Source organism: Abramis brama (genome assembly GCF_963993115.1).
Source record: "Abramis brama genome assembly, chromosome: 9".
Lineage (NCBI taxonomy): Eukaryota > Metazoa > Chordata > Actinopteri > Cypriniformes > Leuciscidae > Abramis > Abramis brama.
Window position 1 is genome coordinate 44,528,755 of NC_139971.1, and position 21,689 is coordinate 44,550,443.

General features: G+C 39.4%; 1 protein-coding gene and 1 long non-coding RNA gene across 2 annotated transcripts in view; one reads left to right on the plus strand and one right to left on the minus strand.

The window, feature by feature from the left end:
* Positions 1 to 21,689, minus strand: part of slc12a1 (solute carrier family 12 member 1) — a gene marked incomplete at its 3' end in the record, with an annotated part of 24,712 nt that continues 3,023 nt past the window's right edge. Inside the window, exons 2-26 of the mRNA XM_084123810.1 lie at positions 21,058 to 21,201; positions 19,138 to 19,213; positions 17,275 to 17,370; positions 17,053 to 17,192; positions 16,820 to 16,930; positions 16,633 to 16,744; positions 16,395 to 16,522; positions 15,690 to 15,774; positions 15,454 to 15,605; positions 13,179 to 13,286; positions 11,293 to 11,416; positions 11,117 to 11,218; positions 10,419 to 10,574; positions 9,292 to 9,391; positions 9,084 to 9,195; positions 8,575 to 8,715; positions 8,249 to 8,355; positions 7,939 to 8,021; positions 5,130 to 5,258; positions 2,721 to 2,849; positions 2,535 to 2,646; positions 1,168 to 1,254; positions 956 to 1,091; positions 212 to 279; positions 1 to 136 (exon numbers count right to left, since the gene is read on the minus strand). Coding sequence (XP_083979936.1) covers positions 1 to 136; positions 212 to 279; positions 956 to 1,091; positions 1,168 to 1,254; positions 2,535 to 2,646; positions 2,721 to 2,849; positions 5,130 to 5,258; positions 7,939 to 8,021; positions 8,249 to 8,355; positions 8,575 to 8,715; positions 9,084 to 9,195; positions 9,292 to 9,391; positions 10,419 to 10,574; positions 11,117 to 11,218; positions 11,293 to 11,416; positions 13,179 to 13,286; positions 15,454 to 15,605; positions 15,690 to 15,774; positions 16,395 to 16,522; positions 16,633 to 16,744; positions 16,820 to 16,930; positions 17,053 to 17,192; positions 17,275 to 17,370; positions 19,138 to 19,213; positions 21,058 to 21,201 — 2,874 coding nt within the window. The remainder of the gene's footprint in view (positions 137 to 211; positions 280 to 955; positions 1,092 to 1,167; positions 1,255 to 2,534; positions 2,647 to 2,720; positions 2,850 to 5,129; positions 5,259 to 7,938; positions 8,022 to 8,248; positions 8,356 to 8,574; positions 8,716 to 9,083; positions 9,196 to 9,291; positions 9,392 to 10,418; positions 10,575 to 11,116; positions 11,219 to 11,292; positions 11,417 to 13,178; positions 13,287 to 15,453; positions 15,606 to 15,689; positions 15,775 to 16,394; positions 16,523 to 16,632; positions 16,745 to 16,819; positions 16,931 to 17,052; positions 17,193 to 17,274; positions 17,371 to 19,137; positions 19,214 to 21,057; positions 21,202 to 21,689) is intronic.
* Positions 16,617 to 21,689, plus strand: part of LOC311089255 — a 12,507-nt gene continuing 7,434 nt past the window's right edge. The window contains exons 1-2 of the long non-coding RNA XR_014607660.1: positions 16,617 to 17,178; positions 17,845 to 17,881. This is a non-coding gene — a long non-coding RNA (uncharacterized lncRNA). The remainder of the gene's footprint in view (positions 17,179 to 17,844; positions 17,882 to 21,689) is intronic.

The following is a 21,689-nucleotide window of genomic DNA, read 5'->3' on the forward strand; positions in this document are numbered from 1 at the left end:
TCATGAGTAGTAGGTCAACACACTCTGGTGGTTTCCACGGATCAGGAGAGTCGGCGGGAGATTCTTCGTGAGCGAGTCCAGCCAGGCCATGTACAGGTAATCTGAGACCGAGCCTTTACGGGCGATGGGCATGCTCCTGAAACACACACACACTTATCAGCGTACTGACACACACACACACATACATGATACTGATGAGGATGTGACTTACACCACCACGAGTTTAGCTGCTCTCGAACTCTCCTGAAGAAGCTCGTTCAGACGCACCTGTCGGATCGTCTGTAGACGACAAAACACGCTTATTCAACAGCCCAGGTGACAAACACGTAATATTAAATGTTTTAAAAATGTACTTGAGTATTTATATATTACAATGCATGTTTAAAACATTTAACAGCACATCTTTTGGGGACCTCAAGGGGGCACTATTTTTTTTTTAAATATGCAAATAAATTAATAAACCAAATAATTATAATATTTATTCATTTATAATTAATGGAATACTTATTTATTTAGGAGTCCGTGGCAGAATCATGCATTCATTTGTTTGTTAATTTGGTTTTAGTAATTTGGGATGTGTTATACGTGCTTTCTTTACACTTTTAAACTGCTGTTGTTTTCTTACTCCTCTTCAGTGAAAAGCACTGTCTGAAACTCCTCTTTCTGCAAGAGTCATGCGTAATATGATGTTCTTCCTCAGTGTTTCTGTCTCGTTTTATGTCTAAACATTCTTAACTCAAGATAGATTTACTGGAGAAGCGAAATGACTGAAGATATTAAGTCTTGTTTACTGAAAAATTGTCAAAATTTAGTGAGTTTATGCTTAAAACAAGAACGAATATCTGCCAATGGAGTCAACTCACTAAATTTGGATACTTAATTTTTTAATTTCGAGCACTAATGCAACTCTTGTGTGTGTGTGTGTGTGTGTGTGTGTGTGTGTGTGTGTGTCCACCTTCTCCTCGAAGGCGTCGAGCTCATGGTCCGTGATCTTCCAGGGATGCTCCTTCCTCAGAGCTTCGGCCTGCGCCGTGTCCTTGGAGCCCTCGTGCAGACGGAACGGCTCGATCATGTCCTGGAAGAGCTTCCAGCTGAACACACACCAGCGGTGAGCGAACGCAGACCAAACCAGGGTTTTAACTCATTGTGTGTGTTTTGCGTGCGTACCTCTCTACGCTGGGCCTGACGTTGAGGTCGGAGATCACCTGGATGTCGTCGCATTTGATCCTGAACTTCTTCATAAGCAGCTGCATTCTGGAGGAGGTACAGTGGAAACACACGGGGGAAAAAGTTGCTGCCTTAAATTTTTAAGTACAACCAACTTGAATGTTTAAGTAATTTCAACTTAAATTACACTGAACTGACTTTAAAAGTTGAATCTTGTATAACTAATAGTTGAAAATTGCTTAACTTATTTTGACGAGTTAAAGCGATGTGAAAACATATGTTGTCATAACTTATCGATCATATAATTTTTTCCAGTGTAGTCCATCTTTCAGTAGATGTTGTTCTAGAAGCAGGTCCACTGTGTCGTTCTATATCTTCAGTGTCATGTGACTCCTGTCGATATCTTAGGTGGCCGATATATATAATATCACACTATTTAATTTAAAAACAGTAAAATTGCATGCATAACAATTGTTAAAATGAAATTATTTTTTAAAATATTTTATTTATATTAAGATATATTTTTAATATTTTATTTCTGTTTCTATTTTTTACATTTTATTCATAAAATTTATATTTATTTTGCATAATATTTACTAGTGGTCGACCGATATCGATTTTTTTGATGGGCGATGCCAATATCTAATTTACGTTAAACGTAATATTTACTAAATTAGAAATAAATAATTTGAAAAGGAATTATATGAACAAACAATTTTACTTAAATTTTTTTTTTTGTAAAATAAACAGACTTATATTTTAGATGGCAAATTATTTATTCTGTAATCTTATTCTAAAAATTTTCAGAAAACGACATATTGGGCAAACAGTGAAACTTATCGGCCAATGCCGATGTATAAAAATGCAAAAATATCGGTCAAGGCCGAAATATCGGTCGACCACTAATATTTACTACATTAGAAATAATTAATTTGAAAATGAAAATATAAAATAAACTTAGACTTCAGACAGTGAACTAATGAAGACAAAGAATGGATGGCGTTGTCAATGCTTTCAAAATAAAAGTCCCACACGATTTCAAAATAAAAGTCGACATATTGGCTTAACAGAGAAAATTGGACGATGCGATAAGAAAAAAATGCCAAATATCGGTCGACCACTAATATTCACTAAATTAGAAATAATTCATTTGCAAATGAAAATATTTTTAAAAAATAGACTTTGGACAGTGAAGTAATGAAGATAAAGAATGTATGGCGTTCTCTACACTTTCAAAATAAAAGTCCCACACAATTTCAAAATAAAAGTCGACACATCGGCCAAACATAGGAACTTAATCAGCCGATGCGATAATTAAAAAATGCTGAATATCGTCCGATATATCGGTGGAGCACTAGCTGACATACTCATCTTTGTCCTGTTGGATGCGTTCGGGCTGCCCGGCGATGAAGATTCTGAGTTTGCAGTCTTTCCATTTCTTCCGTGTGGTCAGAATGTGAGGCAGGAGCAGCGTGAGACCTGCGCACGAACAACACACACCGTCACACGTTAACCCTCGCAGAACAGAAGAGCATGCCAGGGCTCCTGCTCACCTCCGTCATCAAACAGCCACCAGACGTCGATCGTCCCTTTGCCCTGTTTCTTCTTGAACTGACTGCTGGCGTCCACCAGACGCTGGTTCATCTTCGCCAGATCTGATGTGCGAGGAACATCCAGAGAAACTGAAGAGAAGGAGAAGACACACAGTCAGCTTTATTTCTATAGTGTTTCAATGCAGCTTCACAGTAACATACAGGAAAAATGATGCAAACCTCATCAAATATGAAACAAATTTCAATTCTGCTTAAAGCAATAGTGGCGTTATAGTTACAGAATATATTTGGTGTTAATATTTATAAATAACAAATCAGAATTTCATTGCAAAAGATAAAATTCAAATCAAGAAGCTTTTTGTTCTTTTCTTTTTTTTTTCTTTACAAATAAATTAACTTTTCTGAGCCGCTCTTTAAATTATTTCAACCAACTGGTGTTGAGATGTCCAAAAACTTTTGTTTTCATTTTAAATAATATTGAAACCTGACTTTTGCTCAAAACATGTCCTGTGTATCTTAAAAATGAATGCCACTTGTTGATATGCATGTATATATTTAAGAAATATTTGCATGTATGTATATATATATATATATATATTATATTTAAATATAAATATTTTATATATATATAACAAATTTTTCTTAAATATAAACATGCATGTGTGTGTATTTATATATACAACATAATTACACACAATACACACACATATATATTATGTAAACACAAACCTTTATATTGTATGTGATTAATCGTTGCCCAGCACTAATTATAACACTTTTGCGGCCGCTGTTTGTGGATTATTAGGCTGGTGATTTCAGACATCAGCACAAATGACCGACAAATTAGGGTTTAATGAGGCGTTTGGGATACGAGCGCCTGCCAAATGTCATGTGACAGAACGACTGAATCTGTTTCGGAAGAGGCAGTGAAGATGAAGATAATGTTCAATGCAGAAAGACCCGAGTCTGCAGCGTTTGAGCTCAGGACAGAGACCAGACTGTGAGATTAATCCGGTTTACTGGATGCGCTCGCAGAAGGCCTCGAGCACAGGCCTGTGCTGTGTTCATTTGATGGGCAAAATTTAGATTTTGTCTTGTCCAGTCCAAATATCAAACATTTCTTAAATCAAGAAGCATTTACAAAAGTAGTAAAATCACATAAGATTTTAAGTCTTGTTTTCTGGGTAAATTAATCAAAATTAAGTGAGTTTTTGCTTAAACAAGCAAAATTATCTGCAAATGGGGTCAGAAAAATATTCTTATTTCTATTTGAATTAAGATTTTTTTCTTTTCTTTTTTACCCCACTGGCAGATAATTTTTTGACACTACAGGTGAATAGGGTCGATTTTTAAAATAATAGATATCATCATGAAACTTCCTCAGTTGATTACTTACACAAGTATATAAAAAAAAAGTATTACAAGTTTTAGAAATTTGTATGTTTAATTATGCAAATTAGGCATTGTCTCATTAAATATGCACGATTTTGCATATATTTTCGGTAGATAGATCTGAACATATGATAAAGCCAGGTGCAAAATTCTTTTTTCATTTTGTTTACACACAAGATGAAAAAAAATTCAGAGGGATTTCAGGATATATGCTTTCATTACCTAGGAAATCTAAATATACTGTCCATAGCCTTAAAAAATCGATTTACGCCATTTTTTTTTGGATTAAAATGTCACATAAATCAGGCCAGGAATGATTTATTAACAAATCCCTCTGAATATCTTCAGGATACTGCTAAGTGTATAACTGGAGAGTTTGGTGTACACAGGCTGAGATGTTTGTTCTGGAGAATGACAAAAAAACCATTTTGAGAAAACGGCAGTTAAAGAGTTAAACGCTCTAAATGAGATTTCGTCGTTAGCTTTAAATCCCCCTTTGGACATTCACGATTGGTTACTGATAGAAAGGAAATGCCCATATTTGGGATAGCGTTGTGCAGGAGACTCAGAGCTTTACAGCGACCCCGGTCATGACAGACTTCAGTGAACAGGCGGAGCTCGGCGTGTCGCGCTGGAATGCTGACTTCCTGGTAAATTCGGGAGAAACTTACTGTCGCAAGTAAACAAAATGTAATAAAATAAACATCTTAATGTATAATTTCAACGTTTTCTTTATAGCAGCTTGAAAGAACACATATTGAAGGAGTAAACTAGCCCAAAATCTCAAAACTGACCACTGTATGAAAAATTGATGTTTTTGCCTGCCGTGTCTATCCTTAAGCATCAACTCACATAATTTTGATTAATTCCCCCGGAAAACAGGACATAATAATATCATTTTACTCATCTAGTAAATGCTTCTTGATTTAAGAATGTTTAGATATTTGGACTGGAAACAAGACAACAGTACTGAGTAAGAAAAGCATGTGTTTGCAGTGAGAGAGAGGCGTGTGGTACCGCTGCGGGTCAGCTCCGTCGTGGAGGTTTTCTTGGACCTGTTGAAGAACCCTTGAGGCGCGTGCGGCTGGAAGTCGTTCTCCTCCATCTCCAGCGCCTGCTGCTCCATGACCAGACGCTCCATCTCCTCTGACAGGTACATGAAACAACATCACATATTCATCTTTCCATTCACCTGCTTTTATGATATCACATTAACACAGGGTTCCCACGCGTCCGTGAAATCCTTGAAAGTCTGTGAATCTGAAAAATTAAATTCAAGGCCCTGGGAAAGTTCTTGAAAATAAACACACACAGATACAGATCCTTGAAAGTGCTGGAATTTATTTTCTGCAAGAGGTTTTTGGGAAAAAATTCCATATTATTCCGCTAATGTGTTATTTCGCCAACACTTCGAGGCCTGTGCGCACTAGCTTGCTTGATTTACGTTAGTTACGCGCATTTACGTGTTACCAGAGAATGTCTAATAAGGGGAGAACTTCCACTCTCAGTAAACTTCCGGCTTCTGAACTGGTTGCAGTTCCACTCTGGCTCCACATGAGGGCGCTCACAGGACGAGTGCAGTTCCACTTTCTTTTCTCTCGAGACATCGACAACACAGCTGACACAGGCAAACACACAACACAGCTGACACAGGCAAACACACAACACAGCTGACACAGGCAAACACACAACACAGCTGACACATGCAAACACACAACACAGCTGACGCAGGCAAACACACAACACAGCTGACGCAGGGAAACACACAACACAGCTGACACAGGCAAACACACAACACAGCTGACGCAGGCAAACACACGACACAGCTGACACAGGCAAACACACGACACAGCTGACGCAGGCAAACACACAACACAGCTGACGCAGGCAAACACACAACACAGCTGACGCAGGCAAACACACAACACAGCTGACGCAGGGAAACACACAACACAGCTGACACAGGCAAACACACAACACAGCTGACACAGGCAAACACACAACACAGCTGACGCAGGCAAACACACAACACAGCTGACGCAGGCAAACACACAACACAGCTGACGCAGGGAAACACACAGCACAGCTGACGCAGGCAAACACACAACACAGCTGACGCAGGCAAACACACAACACAGCTGACGCAGGGAAACACACAACACAGCTGACGCAGGGAAACACACAACACAGCTGACACAGGCAAACACACAACACAGCTGACGCAGGGAAACACACAACACAGCTGACGCAGGGAAACACACAACACAGCTGACGCAGGCAAACACACAACACAGCTGACACAGGCAAACACACAACACAGCTGACGCAGGCAAACACACAACACAGCTGACGCAGGGAAACACACAACACAGCTGACGCAGGCAAACACACAACACAGCTGACGCAGGCAAACACACAACACAGCTGACGCAGGGAAACACACAACACAGCTGACGCAGGCAAACACACAACACAGCTGACGCAGGCAAACACACAACACAGCTGACGCAGGGAAACACACAACACAGCTGACACAGGCAAACACACAACACAGCTGACGCAGGCAAACACACAACACAGCTGACGCAGGGAAACACACAACACAGCTGACACAGGCAAACACACAACACAGCTGACACAGGCAAACACACAACACAGCTGACACAGGGAAACACACAACACAGCTGACACAGGCAAACACACAACACAGCTGACACAGGCAAACACACAACACAGCTGACACAGGCAAACACACAACACAGCTGACACAGGCAAACACACAACACAGCTGACACAGGCAAACACACAACACAGCTGACACAGGCAAACACACAACACAGCTGACACAGGCAAACACACAACACAGCTGACACAGGCAAACACACAACACAGCTGACACAGGCAAACACACAACACAGCTGACACAGGCAAACACACAACACAGCTGACACAGGCAAACACACAACACAGCTGACACAGGGAAACACACAACACAGCTGACACAGGCAAACACACAACACAGCTGACACAGGGAAACACACAACACTTCATGGAACCTCAACGTTTCACAGACACACCGGGAAACTGCTCAATTGAAGATGCGCATGAACTACGACGGAAACACATTTAACCTTCATTGGCTGTGTTTATTTTGGGATAGCGCATTAAAAAACGCTGGATGGAAACGCCAAGATGTGTATAAATTCTAAAAATGTGCATTAAATACTTGAGACGGGTCATTTTTGATCCGATAAGAAGACATGAGCATAAACTACGGATAGAAACACATTTAATCCCTCAATAAACTCATGTGACTTTGGCTCAGCGTCGGCTGTGATTGGATAACTGGAGTAACCAGCGGACCAATGGCGTCGCAGCGTCTCTAATGTTGGTTTGGTGTTTCTGAAACGCCGGAGTCGAAGTGTTTAACTCCCTCCAGAAGCGTCTCACACACACGAGTGTGTTCCTGAACACCAGCATCCGAACGCCAGAGTGACAGCGTTTACTGTGTTTCGTCTGACGCTCGACACACACTCGTTTATGATGGAGGGAAACACACACATTACAGCAACTTGCACGTTATTTGTGATATTTTACACCAGGAAGTGATTTTGTTCTCTTGAACACATGGGAGGAAAACGCTGCTTTATTCACAAGTGTTTTATGTGATAATATTCCAGGCGTGTCTGCGAGTTAAATTTGCAACTTTGAATGGAAACAGCCAGTTTGATGCAACCTGGAATCTTTCATTTATAAAACACATCTGTCACATGATCACACACACACTGTTGAGTGTTAGCGTCTGGTGAGTCTGAGTTAGCTGTACCTTCTGCTTTGAGGATGTGAGAGATGTCCATCCCCTGATTGATCCTCAGGATCACCGTCCCGTGCTCGAAATCAAAGGCATCACTGCGGGAGAAGAGATCCTCGTGAGAGCGACACACACACACACACACACACACACACAGACACACACATAGACAGACACACATATTGACAGAGACACACACAGACACACACATAGACAGACACACTCACACACACAGACACATACACATAGACAGACACACACACAGACACACACACATAGACACACACACACACACACAGAGAGAGAGACAGTTTGAGACACTCACTGTAGAATCCCGGTGTAGCTTTGGACTTCCTGTAGTTTAGTGGTTCTCCAATCACGCTTGAACCCCATCATCACTGTATTCGGCTTCATTCTGCCGAGTCCTGACGCCTACACACATGCACACACACACACGCGCACACACACATGCACGCACACATCCATACACACGTTTGTTTCACTATATTATTAAGGACATTGCATTGACATTTTCTATGGCCTAACCGAGCCCTCCCCTAAACCTGCCCATCACAGAAACACTAGATTTAAATGTGTGTGTGTGTGTGCGTGAGAGTGTGTGTGTGCGTGTGTGTGTGTGGTCAGTCTGACCTGCAGCAGTGTTGCTGCTCCATCTCGCAGGTTCTCGCTGGCGACCGGTGTGTAGAAAGCTTTACGCTTCTGCTTGTGCAGCCACAGCTGGTTCTGCTGAGAGACGGCACTGATGTCCTGCAGACTCTTGTCACGGGGACCCTGAAACACACACACACACACACACACGGGTTTAGCTTCATAAAGACATGATCCGCTGCCTTAAAAACAGAATCCTGTAGGAAACGCTGATGTGTGTGTGACAGGGTTCGTACAAACTGCTTGAATTTGACTTTTTGAAGTCCTGGAAAACCCTCTAAATCATCAGCCATAATCATGAAGAGGGACTTGAATTATTGAAAGACAATTGATGTGAAATTAGAGTTTAATTTTATCGATAAAACAATCTTTTCATGCAAGATAAAACCTAAAAAAATAGTGCTTGAAAAGTAATTTTACAGTGTCGTAACGAAAAGTGCGAACCCTGATGGAGATTTATTGGTGTTTGTTTGGACAGGAACGCCACTCACCACGAACACCTCACAGGTCAGACACAACCCATAGTTCTTAGTGAGTGAGTGAGCCACGTCGAGCAGCGCCGGTCTGGTTCTGGGCGATCCGGTCATCACGAGACACTTGGGTCTGCAGGACACACACACACACACACACACAGGACAGGAGCAGTGAGACTCTGAGATCATCTGCACGTATCATCCGTGTGTGTGGACCTGCACGCACCTGAAGTTCTTGATGTGGTCGTCCACACTGGATAAGGTCAGAGCGTTGTTCACGGCGTTTATGAACGTCACGGCTTGAGTGGACGAACCCCAGTTCACATCTGGGAGATCAGGAGACATCTTAAACACAACTCTCTTTATGTGTTTATATCACAGGAGGGACTTACTCTGCCGTTCAGAAGTTCTGGATCGATTTAATGTTTTTAAAAGAGTCTCTTCTGCTCTTCAAGGCTGCGTTTATTTGATTTAAAAAAAAACTGTAATATTGTGAAATATTATTATAATGTAAATCATCAGTTCTCTATGTGAATATATAGTAAAGTGTAATTTATTCCTGTGATCAAAGCTGAATTTTCAGCATCATTACTCCAGTCTTCAGTGTCACATGATCCTTCAGAAATCACTCTAATATGATGATTTGATGCTCAAGAAACATTTATGATTATTATCAGTGTTGAAAACAGCTTAATATTTCTGTGGAAACTGTGATACTTTTTATTTTTCAGGATTCTTTGATGAACAGAAAGTTGAAAGAACAGCATTTATTTGAAATAGAATCTTTTGCAACATTATGAATGTCTTTACTGTCACTTTTGATCAATTGAATTCATCCTTGATAAATAAAAGTATTGATTTCTTTTATTTCTTTCCCCCAAAAAATAAAATAGAAATTCTTACTGACCCCAAAATGTTGAACGGAAGCGTTTAATGTTACAAAAGCTTCTATTTCAGAGAAATGCTGTTCTAATGAACTTTCTATTCATCAAAGAATCCTGAAATAAAAATGTAAACAACTGTTTTCAACACTGATAATAATCATAAATGTTTCTGGATCATCAAATCATCATATTAGAGTGATTTCTGAAGGATCATGTGACACTGAAGACTGGAGTAATGATGCTGAAAATTCAGCTTTGATCACAGGAATAAATTACACTTTACTATATATTCACATAGAAAACAGTTATTTTAAATTGTAATAATATTTCACAATATTACAGTTTGTTTTGTATTTTTAATCAAATAAACGCAGCCTTGGCAGAAGAGACTCTTTTAAAAACATTAAAGATCTCACCGATCCAGAGCTGTTGAAGGGCAGTGTGTGTTCAGGGATATCTGCGTTCTCACCTGGCTTCTTCACAGTGACGTAAATGTAGAGGAAGAACTCGATGCCGTATGTGACCAGCGCCGCCCACCAGTTAATCACGAACATCACGGCACAGCAAAGCACGGCTCCGAACAGAGACAGCCACATGTTATAGTACTTATACGCCGGCCTCCAGCCTGCACACACACACCACAGGGGTTTACACAGTCTACTGAGGCTCTACACTTCGTTTGTTGAGTGAATGTTGATTAAGAATGTTTAGATATTGTAGGGATGCAGGATAAGATCGGCCACCATATCGGCATCGGCCGATATATGTTATCGTTATCGGCCTGATAAGAACATTTGGCCGATGTATTAAAGCCGATAAATGACGGATTATTGTCTTCAGATGCGCACTGTTCAACATTGCTTGAAATATGATTAGAATCACTTCAAAAAAATGAAAATACGGTTCAGTGCAACACAAGTCTAAAAATTCTAAAATCATAATGAGAACGTTATAATTTAGATTTATCAGCATGTATATCGGTCATCGGCTTTCAAATATAAAGAATTATCGTTATCGGGCAAAATGTTTATATCACTGCATCTCTAGATATTTGTACTGGAAAACAAGACAAAAATTATTGAGGAAAACATTATTTTTTGCAGGGCTCACTGGGTTGTGGAAGAGTGTGTGTGTGTGTGTGTGTGTGTGTGTAAGACTGGACAGGACCTGGGGATTTGGCGTATGAGGCGTGGAAGCAGGAGTAGTTGATGAGGGCGTATGAAGCCAGGAAGAAGTTGGAGATGACGGGAGCGATGGTGTTGAGCTCGGCTGAGAAACAAACATCCACCGTTACATCATCACTTCTGGCACATGAAGTCCTTTAATCACCGGTATATACTCACCGATGAGGATGAACGCGACAGCGATGACGAAGGTCAGGAGGTATCCTCTGATTGGCTCGTTGTTTTTCCCGTGACCTTTGGCGAAGAACTTGAGGGCCGTGTAGATGTTGTCTTTGCACAGAGCCTGAGTCGACACAGATTCACTATTAAATCCAGAATAGGCAAGAAAAAGTAGAACCAAGGCCCGTTCACACTAAGGACGATAACTATGATAAAGATATCGTTCTAAATGTAAAAGAATAGCAGAGTCCACACTGCAATTAAAACAAAGATAGTTAGAATCACTCTCAAAATTACTTTTTTTCAGCAGATGAACGATAAAACATTGATAGCCAATCAGAATCCATCTTGCTTTAGAAAACTTGAGCATTTAAAGCAACAGACGACAGAACTATAGCGTGCGTATAATAAACAGAATGATATATCATCCGCTGGTGTGGGCGCTAATGTAGTTATGGTTATAGTTATCATTCTTGGTGTGAAAATTAAGCGTGTTGTTTATGTGTCTATGTGGTGTTTTAATATGCTATAAGTCAAACCATGTGTAAATTCATAAGTCGACTCCATTGCTGAGTATTTTCTCCTTAAAACTGCAGTGAACCAAAGACAGTCTCAAAAACACGCTTTGCAATCGCTGGTGTTTCTGACGTCACAAACTACCTTGTAACCAATCAGATCAACGTGTGATCGTCAACCAGTGGATCTCTGAGCTGAGTGAGTGAGTGGAGGCGGGGCTCATTTGCATATTCATAGAACCGTACATACTAAATGAGGCAAGGGTGTCGAGTTACATTCAAGATATTTTAAGGCATGAAGGTTTAAATGTGTCATTTTGATGATAAAAGATGAGTTTTAAGGGATAAAATGATTGACTACAGGGAGACTTTACGGCTACATCTACTTTAATCTGGATGACATTTGAAAATGCATCTTTTTCTCTACATTTTGGCCTTGTGTCCACACCAAGATGGCTTTTATGTCTCTCCAAAGTTGATACATGTAAAAATGTTGCCATTGTAGTTTTGAATGTAAAAACTGAAGTATTTGAAAAAATGACACGTTTAGTCACATGACGCATATTTACCGATGCATGTCTGTTTAACTGGCATGTGCAATTTACTTTCATAAATAAGTTACTTGGTACAACTTTCATATTACATTCCTGCAAAAGATGACAGAAAATGAGAGATTTTTAAGAGCTTCTTTACGACATCATCCAGTCTTTTACTGTTTACTGTGTTTTATATAGTATTGTAAGATCGTCCTGTAAATGTCTATAAATGATCAAGCATATATTGGGTTTAAAGTTTGCATGAACTGAAAGTTGTGCTGTTCTTTTCTCTATTTTGTCGTATATCCGAGTGAACACTTCTGGAACAAGAACAAATGTGGGCGGGGCTTGATTATGTCCGTGGGGAATTGATTGGATGGTTGTGGTTTGCTATTGGTGGATCTTGTGTGAGTGACAGGTTAAAGCCCCGCCCTTGTCATCAGAGAAGAGAAGAGATGCTGCTGTTATTCTGATTCAAGATTCCTCATCCTTTGGAAGTGCATCGACATGAACAACACGAACCAAACTCTTCCAGTCCCAGATAAACTTGTTTGAGGGCGGGGCTAAGAGACGCTGTTCAGCCAATCAAGACCACAGGTGGGCATTATGCTAATTAATCACAAATCTGCATAGTTTCAGCAGGAAGTGAGACTGAATTACTGAGGACTCGTTTCAGTTCAGTTCTTTCTTTTAGGAAACAAAAACTCATTTTATGCACTTTGATACTTTTATATTCATAAACAGCTTTAATACACACTACATGAAAGGTAATATCGCAAAAAGGCACTTTAAATAGTGTGTGTGTGTGTGTGTGTGTGTGTGTGTGATCTCTGACCTGGAAGACTTTGGGCGCGCTCACTAGAGACGCCAGAGCTGAGGAGAGCGTGGCCGAAAACGTTCCTGCCGTGATGAGCGGTCCAAACCCAGACACTAGAGTCATTACCTACACAAACACACACCGGTGAGTCTCACTCTTAAAGGGATAGTTCACCCAAAAATGAGAATTAGCCCATGATTTACTCTCCCTCAAGCCATCCTAGGTGTATATGACATTCTTCTTTCAGACGAACACAATCAGAGTTATATTAAACAATGTCCTGGCTCTTCCAAGCTTTATAATGGCAGTGAATGGGTATATATCCGTCAGACGATCGTACGTATCGGTTTACAGGCGAAAAGACTAACCCTTGAACCCAAACGCAAGAGGCGCCTAAACTTATGCTACTCCTACATCCGCCATACATCAAATGTTACTCTTTTGGCATAAGTCGACTGTCGTAGGCCGTCTGCCGGAAACTAGTTATTTTAGTCAATAAAGTTTTAAATATGGATATTTTTCTTACACGAACTCATCGCTTCACTCCAGAAGGCCTTTATTAACTCGCCAGAGCCTGTGGAGCACTTTAATCATAGATAGATGCACTTTAATCATAGATAGATGCACTTTAATCATAGATAGATGCACTTTTATCATGGATAGATGCACTTAATCATGGATAGATGCACTTTAATCATGGATAAATGCACTTTTATGATGGATAAATGCACTTTATCATGGATAGATGCACTTTTATCATGGAAAGATGCACTTTTATCATGGATAGATGCACTTTTATCATGGAAAGATGCACTTTTATCATGGATAGATGCACTTTTATCATGGATAGATGCACTTAATCATGGATAGATGCACTTTATCATGGATAAATGCACTTTATCATGGATAGATGCACTTTTATCATGGAAAGATGCACTTTTATCATGGATAGATGCACTTTTATCATGGAAAGATGCACTTTTATCATGGATAGATGCACTTTTATCATGGAAAGATGCACTTTTATCATGGATAGATGCACTTTTATCATGGATAGATGCACTTTTATCATGGATAGATGCACTTTTATCATGGATAGATGCACTTTTATCATGGATAGATGCACTTTAATCATGGATAAATGCACTTTTATCATGGATAGATGCACTTTTATCATGGATAGATGCACTTTAATCATGGATAAATGCACTTTTATCATGGAAAGATGCACTTTTATCATGGATAGATGCACTTTTATCATGGATAGATGCACTTTAATCATAGATAGATGCACTTTTATCATGGATAGATGCACTTTAATCATAGATAGATGCACTTTTATCATGGATAGATGCACTTAATCATGGATAGATGCACTTTTATCATGGATAGATGCACTTTAATCATGGATAAATGCACTTTAATCATGGATAAATGCACTTTAATCATGGATAGATGCACTTTAATCATGGATAGATGCACTTTTATCATGGATAGATGCACTTTTATCATGGATAGATGCACTTTAATCATGGATAAATGCACTTTAATCATGGATAAATGCACTTTTATCATGGATAGATGCACTTTTATCATGGATAGATGCACTTTTATCATGGATAGATGCACTTTTATCATGGAAAGATGCACTTTTATCATGGATAGATGCACTTTTATCATGGAAAGATGCACTTTTATCATGGATAGATGCACTTTTATCATGGATAGATGCACTTTAATCATGGATAAATGCACTTTTATCATGGATAGATGCACTTTTATCATGGATAGATGCACTTTTATCATGGAAAGATGCACTTTTATCATGGATAGATGGACTTTTATCATGGATAGATGCACTTTAATCATGGATAGATGCACTTTAATCATGGATAAATGCACTTTTATGATGGATAAATGCACTTTTATCATGGATAGATGCACTTTTATCATGGATAGATGCACTTTAATCATGGATAGATGCACTTTAATCATGGATAGATGCACTTTAATCATGGATGGATGCGTTTTGATGGACTTCCAAAAAATATACCCATTCCCTCCCATTATGAAGCTTGGAAGAGCCAGGACATTTTTTAATATAACTCTGATTGTATTCGACTGAAATAAGAATGTCATACACACCTAGGATGGCTTGAGGGTGAGTAAATCATGGGCTAATTCTCATTTTTGAGTGAACTATCCCTTTAAGAGCATGTACAGCTCCAAAAACCAGCAACACACTCTTTAACTGTATTTCTGATTTATTCCCTCAGATGTTTATGACTCTCACCTGGAAGTTGTTCATGAGGCCGTAGTTGCATTTGCTGGTCTGGCAGATTGAGAAGTCGTAGCCCATATTACAAGCCGAAGAGAAGTTGCAACTCGAACCCACTGGAAGAGTGTTGTTGTGGCTCCCCGTCGCGTCTCGAACGACCGTGACGGCTGTCGAGAATCAGTGCAATCGCTGTGTTAGACGTCCAGACTGAGACTGGAGAGAGCAATTTCAAATGTGTGTTCAGGACTCACAAACAACCAGTGCGACGCCCAGGTAGGTGATTCCTGTGATGAAGATGGCCAGCAGCGTTCCTTTGGGAAGGGCAGCCTGAGGATCCTGGGAAATCAGAGGCAACCGTGTGTGAAAATTTGAATTTGAATTTATTGATAGGACAGCCCTTTGAGATGTAACAGGTCCCAATAAGACATACACACTACAATACAAAATACAGAAAAAAAAAATGTTGAACCAGCATCTGATTTAACGGATGCACGATACATCAGCCACCATATCGGTATCGGCCGATATATGTTCATTTTTAATGTTATCGGCCCGATATATTAAAGCCGATATACTGTAATTTCCTCCAGCTGAGACTCTTCAGATGTGCACTGTTCAACATGATGGCTTTGAAGTGCTTGAAATATGATTGAAATCACTTCAAAAATAAGAAAGTACATTAAAGTGCAACATGTGCAAGTCTGTCATATCGGCTACATAAAATTATAATGGAAACATTATAATTGTGTGTTTGGGACATAGCTTTTAATGGTGAGACTTTTGCTTTTGCAATCAGGCTCTCAAAAATTATATATAAAAATTAGAATTTAGATTTATCGGCCAATATATCGGTTATCGGCTCTTAAGTATAAATAGTTATCGGTATTGGCCAAATCATTTTCATATCAGTGCATCCCTGATTTCATATTATAAATGTACCAGACACTCGCTCTTACTTTCAGATCTCCGGAGATGTTGGCTCCAGCCAGGATCCCAGTGGCTGCTGGGAAAAAGATGGCAAAAACAGAGAAGAACGTTTCTCCATCCCGGAATTCCGGTAGAAAGTTTTCCTTTGCGATGGACTCTGTTTCAGAAAGAGTTAGACTGGTACTTTAGGCCTCAGATGTGACTGTTTATTCCTAAAATTTCATGCACAAATGGCATCGTTTCTTGCATGACGCTCCTCAGTCTCACCTTTATAGTTGAAGAAGCCTTTGGAACGCTTGTCTAGTGTGGAGGGAATCACTGTTCCCACAAATACGTTGCCAATGGCCAACAGCAGGATCACCAACAGAGCGACCTGAGCCTATAGAGAGAGAGGAGGTTCTTTAACTCCCATCAGGCCAACCAAAAACTCAATCCCAGCATGCATCTGGCTTACCTTTGCCTCCCACTCCATCCCGGCCACAGTGATGCCCATCAGCAGAACCACCGTTATACAACCGATGATCCTGATGTCATTCATTGGATCCACTATAAGGGCGTCATTTTCCTGTAAAGAGCAGATATTCGTGTCCATAAACATCCATATGGATTGGTGGTTTATCCTGCATCCAAACACAACCAGCTGGTGACCATGTGACATGAAACACTGTCAGTTTGGTGGGTTTGTACCTTGAGTATCTCCACCACAGTTTCAGCAAACCCAACGACATACATGGCCACGGCCACAGCGTTGGCGAACGCAAAGATCAGACCGATGGATCCTCCAAACTCAGGGCCCAAACTGCGGGAAATCAGGTAATACGCTCCGCCTAAAGCACACACACACACACACACACACTCATCAGCTCAAGACTGGACTCTGCTGTTTCTGTTAAAGTGTTGAAGCTTTACCTCCTCGCACCACACCGTTGGTACAGATCGCTGACATGGACAGACACGTGACACTGGTCACCACTATGCTCAGTAACACAACCACTATTCCCAGACCTGGAACACACACACATTTTGTCAGGTAACTTGAAATAATAACTTTTTATTCCTGATATGTGATAATTTAATAGGACTGCACTGCAAGAATTGATTTTCCTGTTTTCCAGAATAAATATCGAAACATTCTTAAATCAAAATACATGTACCGGAGAAGCAAAAATGCATCATAATTAAGAGAGTTTAAGCTCAAAACAAGAACAAATATCCAACAATGGGGTCAGAAAAATAAACTTATTTAAAAGGGACTCCGTTGGCAGATATTTGTTCTTGTGTTGAGCTCAAACTCACTTCATTTCAATGCATTTTTTCAGAAAACAAGACTTAATTTTGCTGATTTAAGAATGTTTCGATATTTGTATTGGAAAACAAGACCGAAACACTGAGAAAGAACATCATGAATAGCTCAGATGACACATTTCAGTGGATAACGACTTAAATTAATCTTAAATCTGTTTCTTGTGTGTTCCACAGTAATAAGAAAGCCATATGGGTTTGGAAAGACGTGATGGTGAGTAAATGACTGAATTATTACTCACATTTCCACAAACACACATACGTTTGTTTGACTATATCAGTGAGCTCATCTCATAAACTTAGATTGTATTTCCATCCGGTTCCTAAGATTTTCAATTTCCTAACCCGACGCGTGTTATCAGTGTGTGTGTGTGTGTGTGTGTGTGTGTGTGTTTGTTCAGCGCTATAATGGGATCACTGAGGACTAAAAGCGCTCATGGCCCGCAGTCTCTCACACCTCATAAAACACGTAACGGCGGCCTGTAATGTGTTTGGCCTGAAGCTGGAGGTGTCCGACTGGAACTGAACTTCTCAGAACCGGCAGAACTTTCACAGAAACTCAAAGCTCTTCTGCGCTGTTAGTCACGCACCATTAAACTCCAGCGGTGACCTTCACAAATACTGAGTAAGAAAAGCATTTTTTGCCGTGTGCAAACATTAGAACGTCACTTGTGAATGTTCTCTGAACGCTCTGAAACAGTAGCAACATTAAAAAACGTCTGAGGAAAGTCCAACTTAAATGTTTCAGAAGAAGGAACGATTTATAAATAATGTTTTTGTGCTAAATGCTTTTCTTACTTAGTATTTTTGTCTTGTTTCCAGTCCAAATATCAAAAAATTCTTACATCAAGAAGCATTTACTAGATGAGTAAAATGACATAAGAAATGATATCTTGTTTTCTGGGGAATAAAAGCAAAATAATAACAAGCAAAATGATCTGCCAATGGGGTGAGAAACATAATCTTAATTCAAATGGAAAACAAGATTATTTTTCTCACCCCAAGATTGTTTCTGCCACAGAATAATAATAAAAAAAGGTAATTCTGACTTTTTGTCTCACAATTGCATGTTTATATCTCGCAATTCTGACTTTATAACACGCAATTGTGAGAAATAAAGTCAGAGTTGTTCAAATTAATATTAAGAGTCGCAATTATCTTTTAAAATGTTTTATTCTGTGGCGTACATAATTTTGCTTGTTTTAAGCAAAAACTCACTTAATTTCGTATTCAAAGTAAATGCTTCTTGATTTAAAAATGACTGAAAACAAGACAAAAATACTAAGTAAGAAAAGCATTTTTTGCAGTGAAGACCAAATAACTTTGAACTAACGTTCCATTAGCGTTACTGGAAGAGCTCTGAGAATCTCCGGGATGTTCTTCACACTGAGGAGATCTTGATGACTTGTTGAGTGTGTTTTCTGTGCTGAATGTAAGTGTGTTCAGGGAAGGTTTCTAAACACATCTCACCTATTCCTGCTTGTCCGAACACCCAGGACAGCCGGATGAACAGCATGACACCCCAGATATTCAGCATGCATCTCACCTGCCGACACAACCGTACCAGCAAACACATGATCAGACGCAGACAGAACCGAAATTATTGAAATATCGCAAATGTATATATATCGTGATAAGCGCATCGCAACGCCTTGCAATAACTGTCATGAACAAAAGACTCACTCTCGGCTGAATAACTTTAGTAGCTTTGATAAGAATCAGGATATATTTAATTCATACAGTGAAAACTAAACAGTGTTTTATTTTTACATTTGATTATTGAGCTTCTGTTGTTTAATAACCCTAATGTAGGATAACCTGAACCCACTGATGTTACAATAACACTTCTTATATACAGTAAAACACTGATGTTCACTGTCAGAAGTTTAGGGATGTTTTCTCGTCACAAAAATAATGTGAAACACGCATGTAGGTTATATAATAAAAGATCATTTAAGTTTATTTTACACGCTTTAAGCATTATCGTTTCGAATATCACATTATTTAATTATATGGGGGAGAGCAGGGGCGAAAGTACCATTTTTCATAAAAACATAATTTGAAAAGATGATGTTTTAGACAGAGATATATTTTTGCTGTGGTCAGTCACCCAAAGGTGTATCAATAGCAGGTGGTATTTTGTAAAAATGTAAAAGGACTTCAGTATAATTTCACTTTGAACTTAAGACTGCTCATGTTTCTTTCGACCCCGTCAGGTGGGACCAAAGTAACACAACAATATACAAGCTAGATTTTTTGTGTTACTCTTGTTTTTTGGGGTTTTTTTATTAGCCTAAATATACCTGAGTATATGACCTTGTTAACATGTAACTGCAAACATATTTTGGCCTTTATATAAGCAAAAAATTGTTAATTTACATTTTCATTTTAAATTTCAGTTTCATCAATGTTTCAAATAACCCAACAGTACAAACTTGAATTGTTTAGAAATTTTTTTTTTATTGGCAATGTCAATCTATTTTATAAAATGTGTTTTCAACATGAACAATATGAAAATTAAATTAAATTACCATAATATAAATTCTCAACATAATGTAACAATAGGCATGTTTCCATCAAGCTGTTTTTATGCATACATTTAAAATCTGCATAAAAACATCAGGATGGAAACCCTGCAAATCCAGAGGTGGAGAAGCTATAAGGTATGGCTAAACCTAAATGTGACTCGGGTAAATGGAAACAGATTGAGTGTAAAAAAATGGTGACACAGAAATCAGCTGATTTAAATGTGAACGCCCTCTCATAAACATCTGGCTGAATCAGATCTATCTGTCTGACTGACCCTCACTCTTGCCATATTCTGTCGGTATAATATGACATAAACATGTTTTAATAAATGCTGCAACACAGAGAAAGTCACCACATTAGCAGCGCGACAAAAGAAACACTTGTTTTCACTATAGCGGGACAAAAGAAACACTTGTTTTCACTATAGCGGGACAGAAGTAACAAGTGTTACTTTCGTCCCGACAGGAACTCCGGACATTTAAACCCGATTTATTTTTATACTGAAAAACTCTGACAAGGCAAACTTCAGGATGTGTTACAGCACTTAATAGCCTGTAGATTGATCATTACTGTGTGACATGAAACGAAAAACACAACTTGTAATTAGAAAAAAAGTACCGCTTCAGTAATTTACTTATCGCACTCGAACGCTTACCGGACCTAACCGCGGGAAACGATGACGAAATCACGTGATATTTGGCAGCTCCGTCAAGGGTTGCGCACTAAACGTGCTGTCATAGGTTGAAATGCTAATATAGTCAGGGCTCTGAGAAACCGCTTTGTTCCTTTCGCCCCGGTTCTCCCCCTAATGAATCGCACAGTTCTTCAGTTTCGTGCAGCGCCGGCCGCTCCTCGACTCACCAGAACTCCTTTGATCCAGCCAAACTTCACCACTCCTCCGCTGTCTTTCTCCTCCAGCGGGACGACGGACTCCACGTCTCCCAGCGTCGACCCGTCCGCTTCTTCTCCGTCCTCCACCGGACTGGGAAGATTAAGGCCTCCATTCTGAGATAATACGACAAGCAGGGAGTTAAAATCACACACTTTTGGGTAGTAAACCTAACCTGAGCATTTGACACACTCTTTTATAGTCAAACCAACATGTATTCAGACTTCTTCAACATTTCTCAGATTATCACAGTTTATTCACTATAGTTTAGAGAATGGTAATAAAATATGAGCAGAACTCAGTGGATATTTGACTGGTTTTGTCCGTCCTTCTGTTAGACTGTCTCACACATGAATTATGTTGAATATCTGTCAGCTGTTAAATTTAACTACACAATTAGATAATACCAGTTTAGCTCAACCAATCACCAAGCAATGCTTCATTGTGTTCAGTCTGTGTGTAAAAAGAGCATTAGCAATTAAAGAAAACACACTTCAGCAGAACATGATCAGCTCAAAGTGTCCGAATAATATTGTATAAATGTCACTGGTAGTCACTGTATGAAGAATTATTGGGTATAATATGTCACAGTTTACTTTATTTT